This window comes from Polypterus senegalus, chromosome 6, assembly GCF_016835505.1.
Source record: "Polypterus senegalus isolate Bchr_013 chromosome 6, ASM1683550v1, whole genome shotgun sequence".
NCBI lineage: Eukaryota > Metazoa > Chordata > Cladistia > Polypteriformes > Polypteridae > Polypterus > Polypterus senegalus.
Window position 1 is genome coordinate 94,871,753 of NC_053159.1, and position 19,097 is coordinate 94,890,849.

Consider the following 19,097-nt stretch of genomic DNA (forward strand, 5'->3'; position numbering starts at 1 on the left):
ATGGACAAAACCCATGATAGCAAGAATCATCCTGCAAATCTCTTGTGTTGTGGTCCTCATGGGATAAATATGCATATAAAAAAGAAAATAACAGTCCTATTGCCTCACTGGAACAAGCTATATGTGTGGTGGTCCATGACTACCACCTAGGGGTAGCAGGTCCACTTGTGCACATGTACTCCTGGCTCGAACAAAGCCCACACTCCTCCTTTCTCTATATAATGGCCTCTTAACCTCCACCCAGCTGAGTCCTTTACTCTGTCTCATCTTACAACTCAAAGCACATCTACCTTGTTGTTAAGAGGGTTGTAACTACTCCAAAGTATGCCCTGAGATAACTTTTGGGATTCCAAATACCACACAGACACTTTAGGGTCATTTGCCTAGAGCACCCTCTAGTGACCCTAGAAACTCTTGCAATTCTATGCTGTGGTCATCATCAATAGAAACAGGTGAACTCTAGATAGAATGTTTTCTCCAATAACTTAGAAGACCAAATACATTCTGCAAAGACAGCCTTGGATGAAATGTTCACTGAAAAAAATATGCTTTTGCTTCTTGTCATATATACAGAAATATTTGTAAAATAAATTATGACAGACTGGCTGGTGTTGCTCAAGCCTCTCCAGTATGGTACAAATGATTCCTCTGCAGTCTCAGCTGGAATTCCGGATGCTGACCTTCTTGCGTGTGGTTTCAGTACAGCGTTCCAAAATGACCTCCTTACTGGGTCGAGGGGGTATGACAGGAAGAGCCTTCTGTTCATTTGGCTGATCAGTCTTTTTATGGTCAGTGTTTTCTGTAATATACATAAATAGATTGTCAGTAATTTTTTATACAAAATATCACAGAAGGCTTTGAAGCAGACAACAATGCAATACAAAGAGACAGAAGATGCAATTTAATAAGGAGCAGATTAACCGGAGGAGTTGATAGATTCAGCAGAGTCAGTTTGATAACCACAATGAAAAATTGTAGGACTTAAGGTGCAATTTGATAGCTACCCAGCACCTCCACAAAGGTGAAAAAAAGAGAGTATTTGAAAGCTGCTGTACAGCATGGCTTTGAAAGAGCATGAATGATGGATTTAAATGATCTTTCTTATTTATGCACATTTTTTACAAAAAAGAAAATTACACCCAAAAGTATTAATACAAGATATGTCAGTTACCGGTATTACGTAATGAAGGAATAATTCAAAAACACATAAGGTGTCATATAGGTACCAATGTTTTTTTTTTTTATTTGTATGGTCCATCAGTCCTCCTATGAGCCCAACTTCTCAGATCCCTCCTGATGGGATGCAACAGCCTTTCTGAAGACAACACTGACAGCATTCACATCATCACACCTGTACAGCATACTTTGACCTGCGCCAGACTCCGAACTATCAAGGTAAGACAAAACTAAGTGGGAACTGTAAACAATGATGATTTCTACTGTGACAGTAACACAAAATCTGCTCACAGTTTATTCTCCTTAGTAGATCTTTTTTTGTAAAAAAAAGCCAAATATGGCATCCTCCAATCAGAGAGACAGTGTGATAAATAAACTGAACACAGTATTGGCATCATTAACAAATTATTTGAATTATAGAAAATATAATATTAACACATTCTTGAAAAACAGCTATTTACTTTTCCTTTATTCTGCTGTGATGATTTGATTATTGTCTTGCAGCCAAATAGGAGTTTAAAAAAATCCCACAAAATTAAAATAACTGCCTCTCGCTTTGTTCCATACAGACCTCATTCTTATCTTGCAAAGAACCAAAAACCTGACTTTAATTTAGTTATGCACCAAGTTGACCTCACCCAGTATATACAATTTTATTATGAATGGTGCTATATAAAAATGCAGAATATAATTAAATTGAAAAAAAAAATGGTTGAAAAAGACAAAAAGACAATTACCAGTATTATTCAAGATCTCCAAAACAGAGGTCAGTTTATTTTGCTGGTTGAACTGTCCACTTTGCACTCCTCTGTTACGGTTAGCATGCGGACCACGTTGCTGTAGGTATCTGCGGCTGTTGCGGCGGTAGGTCTCTTGGCTGATACGCTGACGTCCCTTCTGGTGAATACTCTGGGCATTTCTAATTGTTGACCTACAAAATTGTAATATCTTATTAAACCAGGAACTAAATGTGTGTAAGCTGTTCATTTTGTAATATGTCCATCAATATAACTTGAACTAAACATTTTTCTTTTATTTTTGTGTTTGAGTGATTATCATGATATATCTATCCTAAGACAGAGTTTATTTTGATTTTTTTAGTTCACCTACATTAAATTACACAATTTTCTGTAATACAAATTATAAATACAACATTCATGGGTAAAAGCAGTCCAAGGCTTCATTTCCACCCCAAGTTTATGACTTTTTGCAGTGATGTTGTACTGTTGTTATAGAGGTTGTCAACTTGTTATGAAATATTCAGATATGAATACAGCCCCACCAATTAGTAACAGTGAGAAGAATCCTAACTTTTTTCAACTGGAAATAGTAAAGTTGAAGGCATGGAAAAATTGAGACAGAGTAACATGAGAGCCACACTATGGAAAGCCACTGCTGTATTTCACTTTCACACTATTTCTTCTTTGTTTTTTCCTGTATGACTCATTTTGTCCGTCTCCATGCTTTGTAAACTGCTCTAAAATTGAGAATGTATCATAAGTCCACATTCACCCTAATGCAAGTAGATCACAACCAGAATTTCAACAGAACTTAACAGACACTTTAAGCAAAGTTGTTTTTCTTTTACCACCTGTTTCCAGATGCCAGCAAAAGAGGAACTAAAACTGCCAGTCAAGTTAGAGATGATACGACTAAGTGAACACATTTATGTATGAAACTCCATGGTCTATTTATAGCTACTTTCTTTTTGCATATAAAAACTACTACTAATTTTGGCCTTAACAATTTCTTTCTTCTAAAAGTTCTCAAAAACAATTTTCTAATACATAGTAATTGTAAGAGCCACATCCTTTAAGTTAATATTGGTAAATGTACTTTAGTTTGCTTAGTTTTGAACTAACGGAAGATTCAGTTTAACACCCTAGTTAGAGGTAATAGAATGCTTGCTCTGTGTGACAATAGAATAGCCTTTTGATTGAAGGTAGACAGCCATGAAAGAAACATGAACTGTTAGACAGGTATTGCTGACTGTTATGCATGGTGTACTTAGGTCAAACGTAAGTCCCAGTATATGCTATAACAGATAGAAACCTTAAGTCAAATACCATAGACAAAACATTTTCCTTTTTTTGCACGTATTATCAACCTTTTTCCATATTTTTTGTGTGAACTGTTTGATGTAAATTTTACTAAAAGCTTTAAAATTAAGACACTTGGACTGTGGATGTTTATTTTTATACAGCGGATCATACAAGTGGTGGAATGACTTTATAGTAGTAGCTGCATTTAAACTATTTTGAACTATTTGGAAATCCTTGACAAGCACAGGTACAATAATTCTAGAAGTCATCTGAAGTTACCTTCTTGGAGGAGGTTTTGCTCCCTCATTCAGGGTTTTCACAGGATAGTCAGTTCGCTTCTCTCCAGTTTTCTGCAATAGCATCGAGGGGTAATATCCAGTTTGCTCACCTTTCCTGTCAGCAGAAAGTCAGGTAATTGTCAGAATATTGTGACGTGTGAGTCTCTGTTTTTTGCACCCCAAAACACAAGGCTGAGACTCAGTACTTTAGCAAAACCAACTTTATTCTACTTGAAACGGAAACAGCACGGCTATTTATTGTAGCTGGATCTACCACTCTCCGATACACAGACACAGCAATCAGGCAGGGTCTTGGCCAGGTTAATGGCCAAGTAATACTGTTCCCTACAGTTATAATGTTCCTTGCATTACCCATCGATGGCAGGCGCTCATAGCATGACGGCGATCTTTTCACGTTTGTTCTTGCGGCGAACTGCCACAGTGGTGGGTGCCCGCTGTTGCCCCGGGAACAAACAGGCTATCTTCTATAGATGCGGCGATCGTATTTTGGGATGCTCTTCAGGATGTTGTCCCATTGTGGGGAGCCCCAAAAGAGTTTAGGAACCTTACAATATATATAGAAAATACATTTCTGTCCCATGTGGTGATTTTGAAAGAGCAACTGATTTGATGGTCATTTGAGATATTTTCTTAAATAATTCTGTTTAGTGCAGTTGTATAGTTTTGAACAAAGTATGTTTGTGTGGCTTATGTATACCATGGGACAAATATTTGACTCACCAAAATATGAAGCTCAGAGCAGCTGATTAAAAAGCTCTATATTATAATAAAAAAAATCCAGGGACGAGATGAGACTTTTTAGCCTGGGACAAGACATGACTTTTCCAGAAAGATACTTTCACGTCCCACAAGATGAGACTTTGTGCCAAGAGATTTAACCACGCCCGGGGCCGGAAATAAAAGACAAAGAGTAGATGACAAAGTGGAACATCGTAAAGAATTCAAAAACGTTGGCGCAATACACATACGGAGCAGGTTAGAGATAATGAAAGTACTGTACTAAAATTCAAAAGTTAAAAAAAAAATGATAGTAAAGATTTAAAAGAAAAACCTGAGACGAGACATCCTTGGAGATAATTTAAAGACCCAGGTGAGATAATTTCAAGTCCCATGAGACAAGACTTTATGCAAAGAGATTTAGAAAAGTCCTACCCACATCTAAAACATTTACAACCACGCACACGGTTCACGATATTCACTCACGGGCAGTTATACGTTGCGTTATAACAATGTAATTCCAAACACGCCATCAAAATACAATGAGATATTGATGAAAAGGTAATTCAAAATATTGTTTTTACTGAAATGTTACAGTAAAAAATGTAAGTTTAAAAAGTATTTGAGTGTGAATTTCAAAGTCAAAAAGTCGGAGACTTATAGATTGTCTAATTCATGATGCCATCAGGGAAAAGTAGTGTTTCTTCCCAATAATGAAGCCAGTCTGCGAGAATTAAAAGTTTTGTTGTTTGGTGACCTAGTAGGTCTAAAAAGTAATGATAGGAGAAGACCGTTTCTAATAGAGAGAAAGAAAAAGCAGGAAATTCATAAAGTGGCTGAAAAATATGAATGCAAAATTTCAATAGCTTAATTGTAAAAAGTCTAATGATAACAGTTATATTTGTCAATCAGATGGAAAGGTAACATTTCTCCCAAAGCTCTGTTAGCTAGTTTCTTCAACCCCACATCCACTGATATAGCAGTCACATTCTTCGACCTTTAAATCAGCTGCTTGAACAGCTTGGACATGCAATTTGCATTGTTTAAACCTTGATCAATCGGAGTCTTCTTTTCAGTTTTACATGCTGCACTGTGCAAGAAACGATGAGCTATAAAGTTACAGTACATACTTACCTCACAACCCACCAGCCATCCAAGAGTTTATGAATGACTTCAATGGTCACATCCTGCTCTAGACTGATCTCATCCTCTTGCTCAGCTTTGTACGGCTTGGTGGTCTGGTATAATTCACCTGTGTACAAAATAGGGAGACCAAGTCATGCAGATTTCTACAAACACAGTTTTTACGGGTTTATGAATAGAAAATACTCCAGTAAAGAATAATGTTCATAATCCATGGGGTATTCACAATGTTAGATAGTTCTTAATTATGATTTGCAATGATAACTGTGTAGTCATATAGCTGTTTAAAAAAGTACTTACCCAAAAATAAACAGCTGTGGAGTGCCTTGTAGAATTAATAATTTAACTAAGAATAATTCTAAGATGTCCTACAGAGGTACAGGGAGTGCAGAATTATTAGGCAAGTGAGTATTTTGACCACATCATCATTTTTATGTGTATATTCCAACTCCAAGCTGTATTAACTTGAATGCTTATTGGATTTAAGCACGTCAGGTGATGTGTATTTGTGTAATGAGGGAGGGTGTGGCCTAAGGAGATCAACACCCTATATCAAGGTGTGCAGAATTATTAGGCAGCTAGTTTTCCTCAGGCAAAATGGGCCAAAAAAGAGATTTAACTGACTCTGAAAAGTCAAAAATTGTAAAAAGTCTTTCAGAGGGATGCAGCACTTTTGGAATTGCTAAGATATTGGTGTGTGATCACAGAACCATCAAACATTTTGTTGCAAATAGTCAACAGGATCGCAAGAAACGTGTTGAGAACAAAAGACGCAAATTAGCTGCCAAAGATTTGAGAAGAATCAAACGTGAAGCTACCAGGAACCCATTATCCTCCAGTACTTTCATATTCCAGAGCTGCAACCTACCTGGAGTGCCCAGAAGTACAAGGTGTTCAGTGCTCAAAGACATGGCCAAGGTAAGGAGGGCTGAAACCCAACCACCACTGAACAAGAAACATAAGTTGAAACGTCAAAACTGGGCCAAGAAATACCTGAAGACAGATTTTTTTCAAAGGTTTTATGGACCGATGAGATGAGAGTGACTCTTGATGGGCCAGATGGATGGACCTGTGGATCAGTAATGGGCACAGAGCTCCACTCCAACGTGGAGGTGGGGTACTGGTATGAGCTGGTATTTTTAAAGATGAGCTAGTTGGACCTTTTGCATTGAAGATGAACTCAAAATCAACTCCCAAACCTACTGCCAGTTTTTCGAAGACACTTTCTTCAAACAGTGATACAGGAAAGAGACCATGATTTTTATGCAGGCCAATGCTCCATCACTTGCATCGAAGTTCTCCACTGTGTGGCCAGCCAGTAAAGGCCTTAAAGATGAAGGAATAATCACATGGCCCCCTTTCCTCATCTGACCTAAACCCTATCGAGAACTTGTGGGCACTTCTTAAACGCTAGATTTACGGGGGAGAAAAACAATACACCTCTCTGAAGAGTGTCTGGGAGGCTGTAGTCACTGCTCTACAAAAAGCTGATCGTCAACAGATCAAGAAACTGACAGACTCCATGAATGGAAAGGCTTATGACTGTTATTGGAAAGAAGGGTGGCTATATTGGTCATTGATTGATTGATTGATTTTTTTTGAAATGTCAGAGATGTTTATTTGTAAATTTTGAGGTGTTTGTTTATTATTCTCACTATAACAGATGAAAATAAACAAGTGAGATGGGAAAATTTTCATTTTTACTTTAGTTGCATAATAAATCTGCACACTAATAGTTGCCTAATAATTGTGCGCACATATGTATTCCCCTGATGATGTTCACACTCACATTTCCGTTGTGAAACATTCAGATTTCAGGTTTATTAACATTTTGGATTGACAGATAGCACTGTGTTTGTTTCATATTAAAATTAATCCTCAAAAATACAACTTGCCTAATAATTCTGCACACCCTGTAGATAGCCACTATCGTTTTAAGATAGTGAATGACTATCAGATTAACAAATTCATTACTTTAATTTATGAGTTATTTTCTCAGTGCGCAAACAACCACAATAATTCTAGTCAGTTATACTGTCACTTACTCATTTAACAGACAAATGTGTCAGTGAGGTAATTCTTGTAGTGCAATAGCATCAGTACACACTTTTTTGAAGTCACAATGATCCAAACCTGTCTAGTTATTGCCTTTTTGTGGTGAGAACTGTGCATCTCTCCGTGTCAATTTCCAGCTTAACTGACATACAAGCTTAATTACTATCGCACAAATGTTGTTGATCTCCTTTGCCAGTTTTCACATGAATTGCACGACTGCATCTGGGAGCAACTCTTTTTGTTATGAAGTGTGCATGATATGCAATTATGACAAATAATATAGGCTGTTCATTTTAAGAGTTTAGAAAATAGCTTTTTATTTGGTAAGCATCACATTACGCCAATTTAGGTGTAATGTGGTTATTGTATTCAGTCAGAATTTGGACAGTAAAGTTCAAAACTATTGTAATCTGTGTTGTGTCCACACCTAATCAGCTGTTGTCGAAAAATAATTTCCAACACCTTAAGCCATGGCATTGCTTAAAGCACTACCAGAATGTGCAGGTTTCACCCTGTTTTTTTCCTAACTTCATGGATCTGTACAAGTCTATAATGATTTAGATGCACTGCTAAGTCAAAATACAGGTTAAATACTTCTTGTTCATGTAAGCTGTTTTTAAGACACTGAAGCAGCAAATTGTGAGAAAAGAGCTTTGTCGGTTTTGTGAAAGTTACAGAAAGACAAAAGGCCATAAAATTCCAAATTGTTTCCTTATTTTTCTTTTCAAGAAAACAACAAAAACATGCTCTCAAGCTGTCCTTATAGTTTACAATAAAATGACAAAAACTAAGTTGAAATACAACGTAATTACTTTCAGTCACAATAAATCTATTCATTACTGGAAAACGTTTGTGGACGTTCTTATCGATTCTGTTATAAAGGAAAGACAACATTCTTCAAATGGTGTTGAAAAATACCTTCATAGTTGGGCTCCTGATCTTCTGACTCATCTGGACCTTCTAGAGGTTCCAGGTATGTTGCAGGAAGCCAACCACGATGAGACTCAGTTTGACAGAACCACCAGCCTGGACAAATATTGACAAAGGGGATGACATGAGAAAATAAAAAAATCCTATTGAGAAGTGTTTAATTCAGTGTTTACGTTACTTATTATATTCCCAGTAACCACATTAGCCAAGTGCATTTACTGCATGACAATTAACCATGCAAGAGTTTTCTGACCTTTTTTAGATTTAAAAAGAAGCCTAAAATATACATCTGGAAGGGACATTCACCTCCAGAAACAATGAAATTACAGTGAAGTAAACAGTTCTAAAGCAGCAACTTGAAATAAGAACACAGAATTCACATGAATGAACAAAAAAATATGTCTTGATTTATTTAATACTTAAACTTTGAAATTAATTGGCTGACAAATGATTAATTAATGTATACAGTCCAAGGAAAAATGGATAATGGGTCAGGTTTAGGTGAATCAGGGCACTTAGACAGAAAATCATGAATTATTATGTTACGTTAGTATAATTATAAACTTACCACTTGTACTCTTCTCCACAACTTCAACAAGATCTCCAGCCTTCATGCTGAGTTCATGCTTGGAGCTCTTTTTGTATTCTGCAATAAGCCTATATGTCTGTAAAATGATTGGCCCAGTGATTTCTGCGAGAGGAAAAACAGCATGTAACTCCATGAGAAAGTATGTAGAACATGATCCAGAATAAGTGTTACTTGAGCCAGACAAAAAAAAAATCTTAGTTCTTTTGAGTGGTAAAGGAGTCAATGACAAACAGTATTCCTCTTAGGTGCTGTATATCTAAGCAGGAGTAACCACCCAAATTCAGCTTCATTTTATTACAATTTTTTGTTAGGGTTGAAAAGCCAATACTAAGTGACCAAAAGACCAACCATATTCCACCCTACAACTCAGAAAATAAACCTAACATAAATCATCAGATCAATAAAATTGAATTTAAAAAAAATCAGGGAATTAGCACTCCAGCCACCATAAAAAAAAAAAAACTCACATTGGTTCCATTCCATCTGAATTAGTGTGGTGCTGAGGTGTCACTCATTGCATGGCTGCACTCGGGTCCTAATCTGGATCCTGAGTTGGTTTGTTGTGTGGCGAGTGCGGCAATGCGCTGTATCAGCGTGTGCTCCTAACCTCTCTCTCTCTCTGTACAAATCACCCATTCCGTACAACACAGTCATTAAAATAAAACCAATGATACTTAAAATAGTTCAAGTCGATGGATGATGTATACAGGAGAAAAGGTATAAATGTTTCATAAAATACTGAAATTGTACAAAATGATTGTTCTAAAGAAAAAGTTAATAATGTAATCCTAGCAGAATTGGTAGCAGCTTAGGAAAACGGCTTTTAAATAAGTTTCCCCCTAAGTGAAAACAGTTGTTCCGTATCACTAACAAGCCCATGACATCTTAACACTCACAACAAAAGATTTCACAAACCCAGACCCAACTTTTCCCCTCTGTTGGCTCCTACTCAAAGTTATATATTCACATACCAATCAAAATTAATTCAAGACCCACTTGCTACCCTGGACTTAAAGAGTTAGCTCTACTCATTCATTACAGTTAACCTACATGTATGTTTACAGTAACAACAGCTTTCAGATAGTACAACACTAACAGAAAATCATAATATAATGAGACTTATTACAACACTCTTGTTATACACTTTTTTGGTTTTAGTCAAAGCCAGATGCTATGGTTTGATGGTTTATGTAAGTGTCATTTTATATGAACAGATTAACAGGCCGTAGGTATAGCATGCAGTCTCTTCTCTTTCTCTGTCTAATACATTATCATCATAATCAGAATTAGACATCTAAATTAAATCTGTGTTTGATATTTTTTACCTGATTTATCAGTCCTAGTTTGTTCTTTTCCCATAAGAAAGGTCTCATTCCTCTTAAACCTGCAATATAACATGGAGAAATCAACATAAGGCATTGTATTCCAATATTTTAGTCTTAAAGAAATGTTGGATAAATGTAAATGTATTTCCAAATTTAGAAAAATAGACATATCCGGTTTAAAAAAAAAAAAACAGGGTGCCTTCCCTTGAAAGCCTTTGTATTCCAGTTTTATGCTTGTCTCAAAAGCAGGATTACCAGTAGGTTAAAGATATGCAAAAATCCATTTTAAATGTATCAGTGCATCAAGTGTAAATGCACTACCAAGCACCACAATTACTTAGGTAGACAAATACACTCAGACAAGGGCTATGTACAATTATTAAATTCTCTTTGAACTGCTGACACCTCAAGATTTTCTCTATCTTAGCTATAATTTTTTAAATACTATGCATCAGTGACTATAATGGATTACCTCCAAAAAACACAATAAATCATCTACCCAATGGAGAGTGAACCAGTAAATACAATGTTTCCAGGCCACCCAACTGGAAATCAAAACAAGTGACCAAGCTACTAAACTAATGTAATATTCCTGTGACCTGAAAGTGCTGACCTTTGGCTACTGACATAATTGTATTGTACTTGAATGCTGATTTATATAGCAATTTATTGTGGTAAATTTTGCATGTTTCTTCCAAAGAAATGCATTTAAAGTGGCTGGCAATTCTAAAATGGCTTGGCATTAGCAGTCTTGTGTGACTATAACTATAAAATGTGTCCTGCCTGTAACTCCAAATTACCCTTTTAAACTTGTAAAACGAGGTTCTCACAGAGAATGCTAGCATATGCTTTTTTCATTTTTCAGATCTCAGGAAGCTACAGCCCCTCCTAGTAGCATTAGACCAGTCACAGGTCCCCAACCTGAAGTTTACTACATTTTCTGTTAAGTCAAATCACACATGCAACCACACATATTCCCACATACTAAAACTGGGTTTACTTAGATTTGCCTATCAACATGTATTTAGATGCCAGGTGCAAGCTAGTGTCCGTGAAGGTGGGTAAATCGTATTATTCCATAAAGGAAGTTCACCGGCCTGGACCCACACTAAGGTAACATTAATCTCCACTATGTCACTGTGCTGCCCTTCAGTGCAAAGCATCCAAATTATCTTCTCTCAAAAATACTGATAAACATTTTCCTTTAAATAAATGTACATTTTCAGAAATGTTTTGGATGATATTGATTTGACTACTCACGGATGAGGAGCAGGTGGATTCTCATCATGCTGGCGAACTCGGAAGAAGTCAAGTACCAGATGACAATGAGAAATTTTAATAGGCAAGTTGAGTAGTGTACGGCAGTAATCAGCCAGAGTGCCCTGACGAGTTTCTGTGGTCTTCTGGTTGTCAAACCATTTAGGAGCTAATTAATAAACAAATAAACAAACAAACAAACAAACAAACATTAAGACTCCTCAAATTCAGGCATTATTCAGGTGGTAATATCTGGATGCGTCAGATGGGAGGCTGCTCTACCAGCAAATGAGGGTGTGCAGCATTGTGATTGCATATGTGTGAGGTTGATTAGCACAGTCTATATTTGGTTGCTTCAGGGTAGTTAGTTGCACTAACGTATACATATACAACAGGATTGTGATTTATAAAGGGTAAATTTCATAAAAATATGTGCTTTTTATAAATGTATTATTTTGCCACTCACATATTTTCACTCTTGAATCTAGGCAAAGTTTTATAAATGGTCTCATTCTTATTTTGTTAAGAGATTACCATGGGGGTCTGCTCATCCTGACCTGAACAGAAGTATCTAGACTAAACTGTATTTGTGCAGATGGAAGTACATTTACAGAATGGTTCAGATAAGAGCAGATCATTTGGCAGATTGAGGAGAGTAAATTCATTCATTTCTTTGTTTTTATTTTTTTACAAGCAGTGTACCACAATGCAGAACCATAGCACACTTATTCATATGGCATACAGTATGCATGCTTGGTCATACTGGGCCAGCTCAGAATGTGGCCACACTACTCACTCCATGTTACATAAATAAATAAATTGCAGGCAAAGACTTTGTATTCTTACCAGGTAAAGATGGAATAATTCTGTCTTTATTGTCAATTTCACCAGCTTCAATGGGAAACATCTCCTTTAAATTTTTCTAAAAAAAAAAAGTGAAAAACGTATTTTAACCTATTTTAAATCTGGGATAATTGTTTTATTCTTTAATTATATTCTACTAAATCAATATAGAGCTGGACTAGCTCCAATTGATTTAGTAACAATTGAGGTATAGGTTTTCCAGTGCATCCTACTTGGATTGGACTAAATTAGTATAATTTTTAATTTAAAAAAATGTAAGTATCCAGTTGTGCAGCAGTGAACTGAAACTGTAAGACTATCAATTAAGGGATGGAAAAACAAGAAATAGTCTAATGTTAAAATATTATATGAATCCTAGTGCTGCGTGCCAAAATAGTAATCTTTCATTATTTTCCATTCTGAAAAACAACAACATTAAGGAAACTTTATTAAAACACAGCATTTGTATGTTTTAAATGTTTTTTTAAAATATATAAAATGTTAGTAGAGCATTTCATAACTTCAAAGACTTTAATTTAACTCCTAGCCCAGTAGTTAAGAGTGAATAGTATTTATTGTGTGTCTTTAATTTTACTTACAACAAGTAGATTTTTATTTTACACAAAATAGACTAAATAGGTACAATTTTCTAAATGAAATCTAATGAAGACAGTGAAAACTTAACTTTTGATAACAGGATTAGCAACAAGACTAATTTAGAGATATTCATACTCATGTTGCAGTATTTTGAACATCTAGTGTTATATAAATAATTATTGCAGCTAGAATACACAAAATATACTTATATGCAAATAAACTGTACAAACCTAATTGCTACATGTGGCTGTATCAACAAAGTTGGTATATGTCAAATGTTAGCAAAAGCAAATCAGTCAATAAACAAATGGATGTGTTTCTGTTTTGAAAAATTCACAAATATTGTGCTTATCATATTTAGTTGATGCCTTTCTGAATAAAGACAAAAGAACTCAGGATCATAACTGCCCCATTTTTTTTTTCTATTAGCCCAGCAGAAATGTTGAAAGGTGAATATTAAACAGAGGGATCAGAAGTCAATTAAACAGTAGAATATAGCAGTGGCTCTCAAGCTTCTGGTCCTCGAGTGTCACAGTTGATACAATTTCTTATTCAGAGACACACTCTATAACATTAAAGTATTACTTTTGTTTTATTAACTGCCTCAATCCTGGTTTGACTTTTAAAGGCTAGAAACAAATTCCAGAATATAAGTAACTTATTCAAGAATTTTACAGCTCACTGATTTTTTTTAATAAAATGACATAGGTAAAGGTGAATGAATAGGTTAAATACTGTTTTCTTAATTTTTAGTACACAGAATACTTAACATTCATTACTCTTTCCCTTTTCATTTGTGTGTTTCTTTTTAAGACGTTTCTCCCTTAAACAATGCACTATAGTTTTGTTTAAAAATGATAATTAAAAAACAGCAGCCACTGGACAAAAGTACAATATGTCCTAAAGGGAGTTGAATATTGAGTTCAATTTGAATCTGTGCTGCTCATCATGTGGCTTAATAATCGGATGAGAAAAAATAACACAGAAACTTTCTCATGTTAGCTGTGAATAAAATACACATGTCCTTCCAAAAGTAGAAAAATAAAGCAACTTCTGATTCATGTAATAAAGGCAAAACAAAATCAAGTGTTCAGTTGTACTAAAACGTCCAATTAAATGTTAAATTTTCCAATGACTAATACATTGATCCGAATGTAAACTAGCAGTATGCGTGTCCTTCTAAGTTCGAAGACCCCTGCAATACTGCATAATTTTATTTACTACCAACAGCAATGATTGCTGAATATTACATATGCATTTAATCTACAAAGAAACTTCTCAAAAAACCTGAAAGAAGTTAGGAGTGGCTGTAGTTTCAGCTGAATAGGTATGAGAACAAAAGTGTCTAAAGATGTGTATCTACCATTCGTTAATTCAAATATTATACAAGACCTTTGATTTTTCTAACCTAAGTTTTCATCAAACCATGTATCTTTCTTATGAAAATAGGAAATGACTCCCATCTGACTGTTATAACATTAAAACATTGCAAAAATTCTGCCAAAATTCCCTAGATATTTCCTATTCTAAAGTCAGTCAGTGACCTATTTCACAACATTTGAAAAGAAACAAAAAGTACAAAAATGAAACAAAAAACATACATTTACCATAGCATTCTTAACTTAATTCAGCCCACAGATTTAGTATTTTTTACAGTCATGTACATTTATAAAACAGTCACCTTCATAATATGAGAAAAATAACCCATAATCATAGGTCACTTGCATTACAAATATGCTTGTTGTGCAATGTGATGCAATCCAGTGATTGACATAAAGCTGGGGTTCACACTGAAAACCAAGAGGTTGTAGAGTGCACATGTGTGAAAAATTAAGCATGGCACTGATAGTTAACATAACAAAATGTTTCTGGTACTTGGGAGGAAACTGAAACTCATGGGAAAAACATGAAGAAATGAAACTATAAAACACTTCTGACCACAAACCATGTTGCAACAGCACAAGCCAACACACCGCCACTCTAGCCAAAGTGACCTGCATATATCATTAATACTGGATAATTACAATTAGAAAAAAAATCCAGAATTAAAGGAAGACAGTTGTGACTATCTTATAGAGAATTTTTGTTCTAAATGTCAGAAAATTATGTATAGTTATAGAACCACCATATTTTAACCACCAAAACAGTAGACCTTGTGTGTTCTTCTGAAATGATTGCTTTGGAAGTACTGGTTATTTAGGATTCTCCTATCTTTATAAAAGCACTATATACATTATTAATCCACATTCAGTAAACATCTATCAACACTTGTTCAGATTTCTTTTCATTTTCCATCTACTATAGGTGGGTTCTAACAGAATCAGTTGTGGATAAGAAACCAAAATCTTGAAATACATTTATATACTGTACATATACATTTTTTAAAATCAGCTATACGTTTAAATTAATTACAGGTTTTAAGGATCTTGGTAATTTATTATATTTGCAATAGATGGTGCCTAATCTCTCTATTTAGGTTATGACGTTTAAATTTTGTCTAAACACATGTTTTGCCTCTTTCATTTTCAAACAGATATTTCTCATTATTAGTTAAGGGACTCTGTTGATCTATTCACATGTTCTGTACATTTTTGATATGCACAGGGTATACACATTCTTTCATAATTTATTTGAAACTTATCATCATGTTTTAATTATCTTCTACCTCACCTGCCATTTTGTTGCTTTTTAAAAAGTGATTTATTATTTTCCATACAAGTCTGTGCCCAGTTTGTGAAAGCTAATGATGCACTGTATTTATGAAAACACTGTTACATACTATAGGTATGGTTAGATGATACATACATTAAGGACGCTTTACTCAAAGAAACTAAAATATGCATGTCTTATTCATATCTTTAGTCAACTCTGCAAAAATACAATTGAGGCATTGTTTTTAACTGTTACTGATGCATCCCTATTGAGATTTTCTTTTCATTTATCTGCTGTGGCACTTTGTACTACTTCTTTATTGTTATGCTGCAACTCGACAATATCACATATTTTTTAGGAGCCTTGACTTTCATATTGTTTGCATGTTGTATATACCATAGAGACCATCATCATAAGTCGGAATATTGTAATTGTACAGTACTTCTGCTTCCACTTTTAATGTTTCATCTAGGTATTAATGAACTGTTGAATTTAATTCATAAATTACTTCTCTTAAAATTAGTGAAATGCAAGCTTTTCATGATCTGAAACTTAACCATACACATGAGTGGTGGTTATAACAACACAGGAGAGTTTGTAAGTGACTTACATGAAAAGAGTAGATTTCTGTGAAAGTCCTGTAAATCAACTTCTCTGACAAGTCACTCCATTTCACCAGAAACATATACACCTGCAAATTAAAAGAAATAAAAACAGCACTTCAGAGCGATTTGAAAATTGCAGGGTGGAGTGAAACCCCTTCTTCATATTCTTTAACTAGCACAGGCAATCAGATTTATACTGCATTTTGAATTATGTTTTAGGGGCAAAAAAAAAATTAACTATTTAATCAAGAACAGATTATTCCAACAAGTGTACATCTATAAAAAGTAGTATATTTGTAATACATAAGACAAACATAGCTAACGTGCAGGCTAGCCATTTACTTTTCCAGAAAAAGCATACTACAGATTGTTTTACATCTGTCTTTCTTTACTTCTTGTTTTCTGGAAAATGCTACTTCCTCTTTCTGAAAGCATATCTAATATCTGTTATCACCACCCAACTGTTCTATATCTGGTATTTTACAAAAAGGTCTGCTGTTACAAAATGCACAAATAAAACATGTGCTGATTATTGTACAGCTGCTTTAATCTGAGAAAGATATTCTAATAATGCATGATACTATAACTGTAATGTGCTAATAACAAGAGTTCATAAAACATACAAATGGGTGTAATGTTTACATTTTCTAAATGACTTTTGATTTTCACCCATTTCATTTTTGTAATATTATTTTATTGTCTTGCAGTTTAATCATTTCTCCTTTATTCCAAAAGAAGTTAAGTTAATTTGCAAATCCAAATTGGCCCTATGTGTGTGATAGAGGGTGTGAACACAAGTTGGCTCTGTGATTGACTGGTGCCCACTCCAGGGCTGGTATCGAACTTACATTTAATGGTGCCAGGCCTGCTGCCCTTCCTCCCCAAACTAGATAAAGAATGGTTTGAGAATGTTACGTTTTTTATATGCTCTTTGTAACTAATATGTCAGTGGCAATCTCATTTCTTAGTGTCACTATCTGCTCTTTACACATTTTAAAGGAGAAAATAATGCTACAAAAAAGCATACTGTAAAAATGATATCATTAGGATCGAAGATATAACGTGATCGTGCACACTTTTGTTATTCAAACTTCTTCATTTCACTCAAAACTTTCCAAATCGATCTGCATTGCCAGCTCTGGCCACAATAGTTCTGCTTTTGTGCGTTTCTGGCAGCATAGACAGAGAACATCTTTACAGCTAATGTGCCCCTGGACCTCAACTTGGATTGTCCCTATCGGAGTTATTCTAAACGTAGTTATTCTTTGAGGCATCTCCGGAATAGTTACTCAAAGTCTGGAACAGATCACGTAGCTACAAATAAAATAAAATAAACACAAACCATAAGTACAGTACATGCCACCTATTAATGTCGTTTTAAATATATTTTTCTGCTGTAAATACATTAACTCTATCACATTTATATTATTTTATATAATTACATGTCAATAGCTATCTTTATTATTGTTCTAGTTGTTTAACTTTTCCTATTAATGTACAGTAACGTTTAATTTGCTTGTTAAACTGATCTTTAAAACAAAAGTCTGCTGATTCAGGTTTACGTATGACACGATTGTCATTCTCCTTTACCCCCTTAACTACATGGTGTTATATGTACTCAATGAAACACGCTGTGTTCAATCGAATTCCTTATTAATTTTATATTACTAATACATGCCATTGATGCCAAATATATAATAAAGTGTAGAGTACACTCACATAGTGCTGGCTTGGGAAGAATCTCCGCTCAAAGCCCAGGAGCTCCACATGCAGAACAACCGAGTCACCCATCGTTCGTATTCCACGTTGATATGACCCCTGGAGCAGCTGCTTTTAAACAGTCAGCATGGGACTGCGAAAAGGGAAGGGGCGTGGATACGAGACCCCGCCCCATCACAGTCTATGGCGTCAGCTTGAGGTCGGTAAGAATAAATTCTTGCTTGGAATGTGTTAGTCTCTTTCACTTTGTAAACTCCTTTAATCTATCACTCACACTAAAAATGATCGCATGTAAAGTAAAAAATCATCAGTAACACACGGAATAAGTTGAAAAAAGTATAAAGGTAAGTAATGCAGAAAACTCGTAGCAGAGAAAAAGTTGGAACACGCTTTAAATCTAAACGATTGCTTGGAACAGATTCAAGGTTGGCTCCCCATATGCTGTCAATGCAATAGAGATAAACTCCGACAAAACATCTCACTACCGTCTGCAGAACTGTGTTCCTCTTTGCGCAATATATTAACGGATTATCTTTTAAAGTATAAAAGCTATTCTCCTTGCGTAACATAGTGTATCACTATAAGAACTCTATCCGAGTGTTTTTTAAATGAGGTAACTAACGGGGCATAACCGCAGTAAGATGGGTACAGTGTCTGTCAGTGATATACTAAATCATGTATTTTTATGATTTTGTTTTCAACCTTATGATGTTGTCTGCAATTCCATCTTGCGTTCTTTTTTAATGATGGAGTGCTCTGCTTTAGGCACTATTCAGTATATTATCCAGAATGTTTTTAATTGTTGCTTACTGTTTTGCTTCTTATTTGAAAATGTTAGACTGCTAATTATGTAAATCAGTGTATGCTATTATAGACACTTATTATTTTAACATACAGGACATGTTAAAAGATACAAAATATAAAAGTCTGTTTTGAAGTACCCGGGTGAAAGAAGCCTTTGGGATTGATTACAGAAGTTTCCAGAAACGCACTGACAGATTTTTTAATGGAACTGGAAAAAGAATGGGTTAAATCAAGTCATAGACTATTTGAGAGGTCAATATGTGGTAGAACAACAAGTCCTGGATGGTAAGGGGGTGTAAGAGGTTATTTTAAATGAATCTGTAGACAAGAAAATAAGAAATCTG

At 35.0% G+C, this 19,097-nt stretch overlaps 1 protein-coding gene and 1 long non-coding RNA gene across 2 annotated transcripts in view; one reads left to right on the top strand and one right to left on the bottom strand.

Moving 5' to 3' along the window:
- Positions 1–18,051, bottom strand: ncf1 (neutrophil cytosolic factor 1). The gene is made up of 11 exons (XM_039756553.1): positions 17,950–18,051; positions 16,236–16,316; positions 12,380–12,455; positions 11,537–11,702; positions 10,277–10,335; positions 8,931–9,053; positions 8,351–8,458; positions 5,369–5,486; positions 3,498–3,611; positions 1,914–2,107; positions 1–799 (listed from the first exon to the last, which is right to left on the bottom strand). The coding sequence occupies exons 1-11, from the start codon at positions 18,019–18,021 to the stop codon at positions 657–659; spliced, it is 1,254 nt and encodes a 417-aa protein (XP_039612487.1). The 5' UTR covers positions 18,022–18,051; the 3' UTR covers positions 1–656.
- A 91-nt stretch (positions 18,052–18,142) lies between these two features.
- LOC120531289 overlaps positions 18,143–19,097 on the top strand; it is a 53,338-nt gene continuing 52,383 nt past the window's right edge. Inside the window, exon 1 of the long non-coding RNA XR_005634090.1 lies at positions 18,143–18,293. This is a non-coding gene — a long non-coding RNA (uncharacterized LOC120531289). The remainder of the gene's footprint in view (positions 18,294–19,097) is intronic.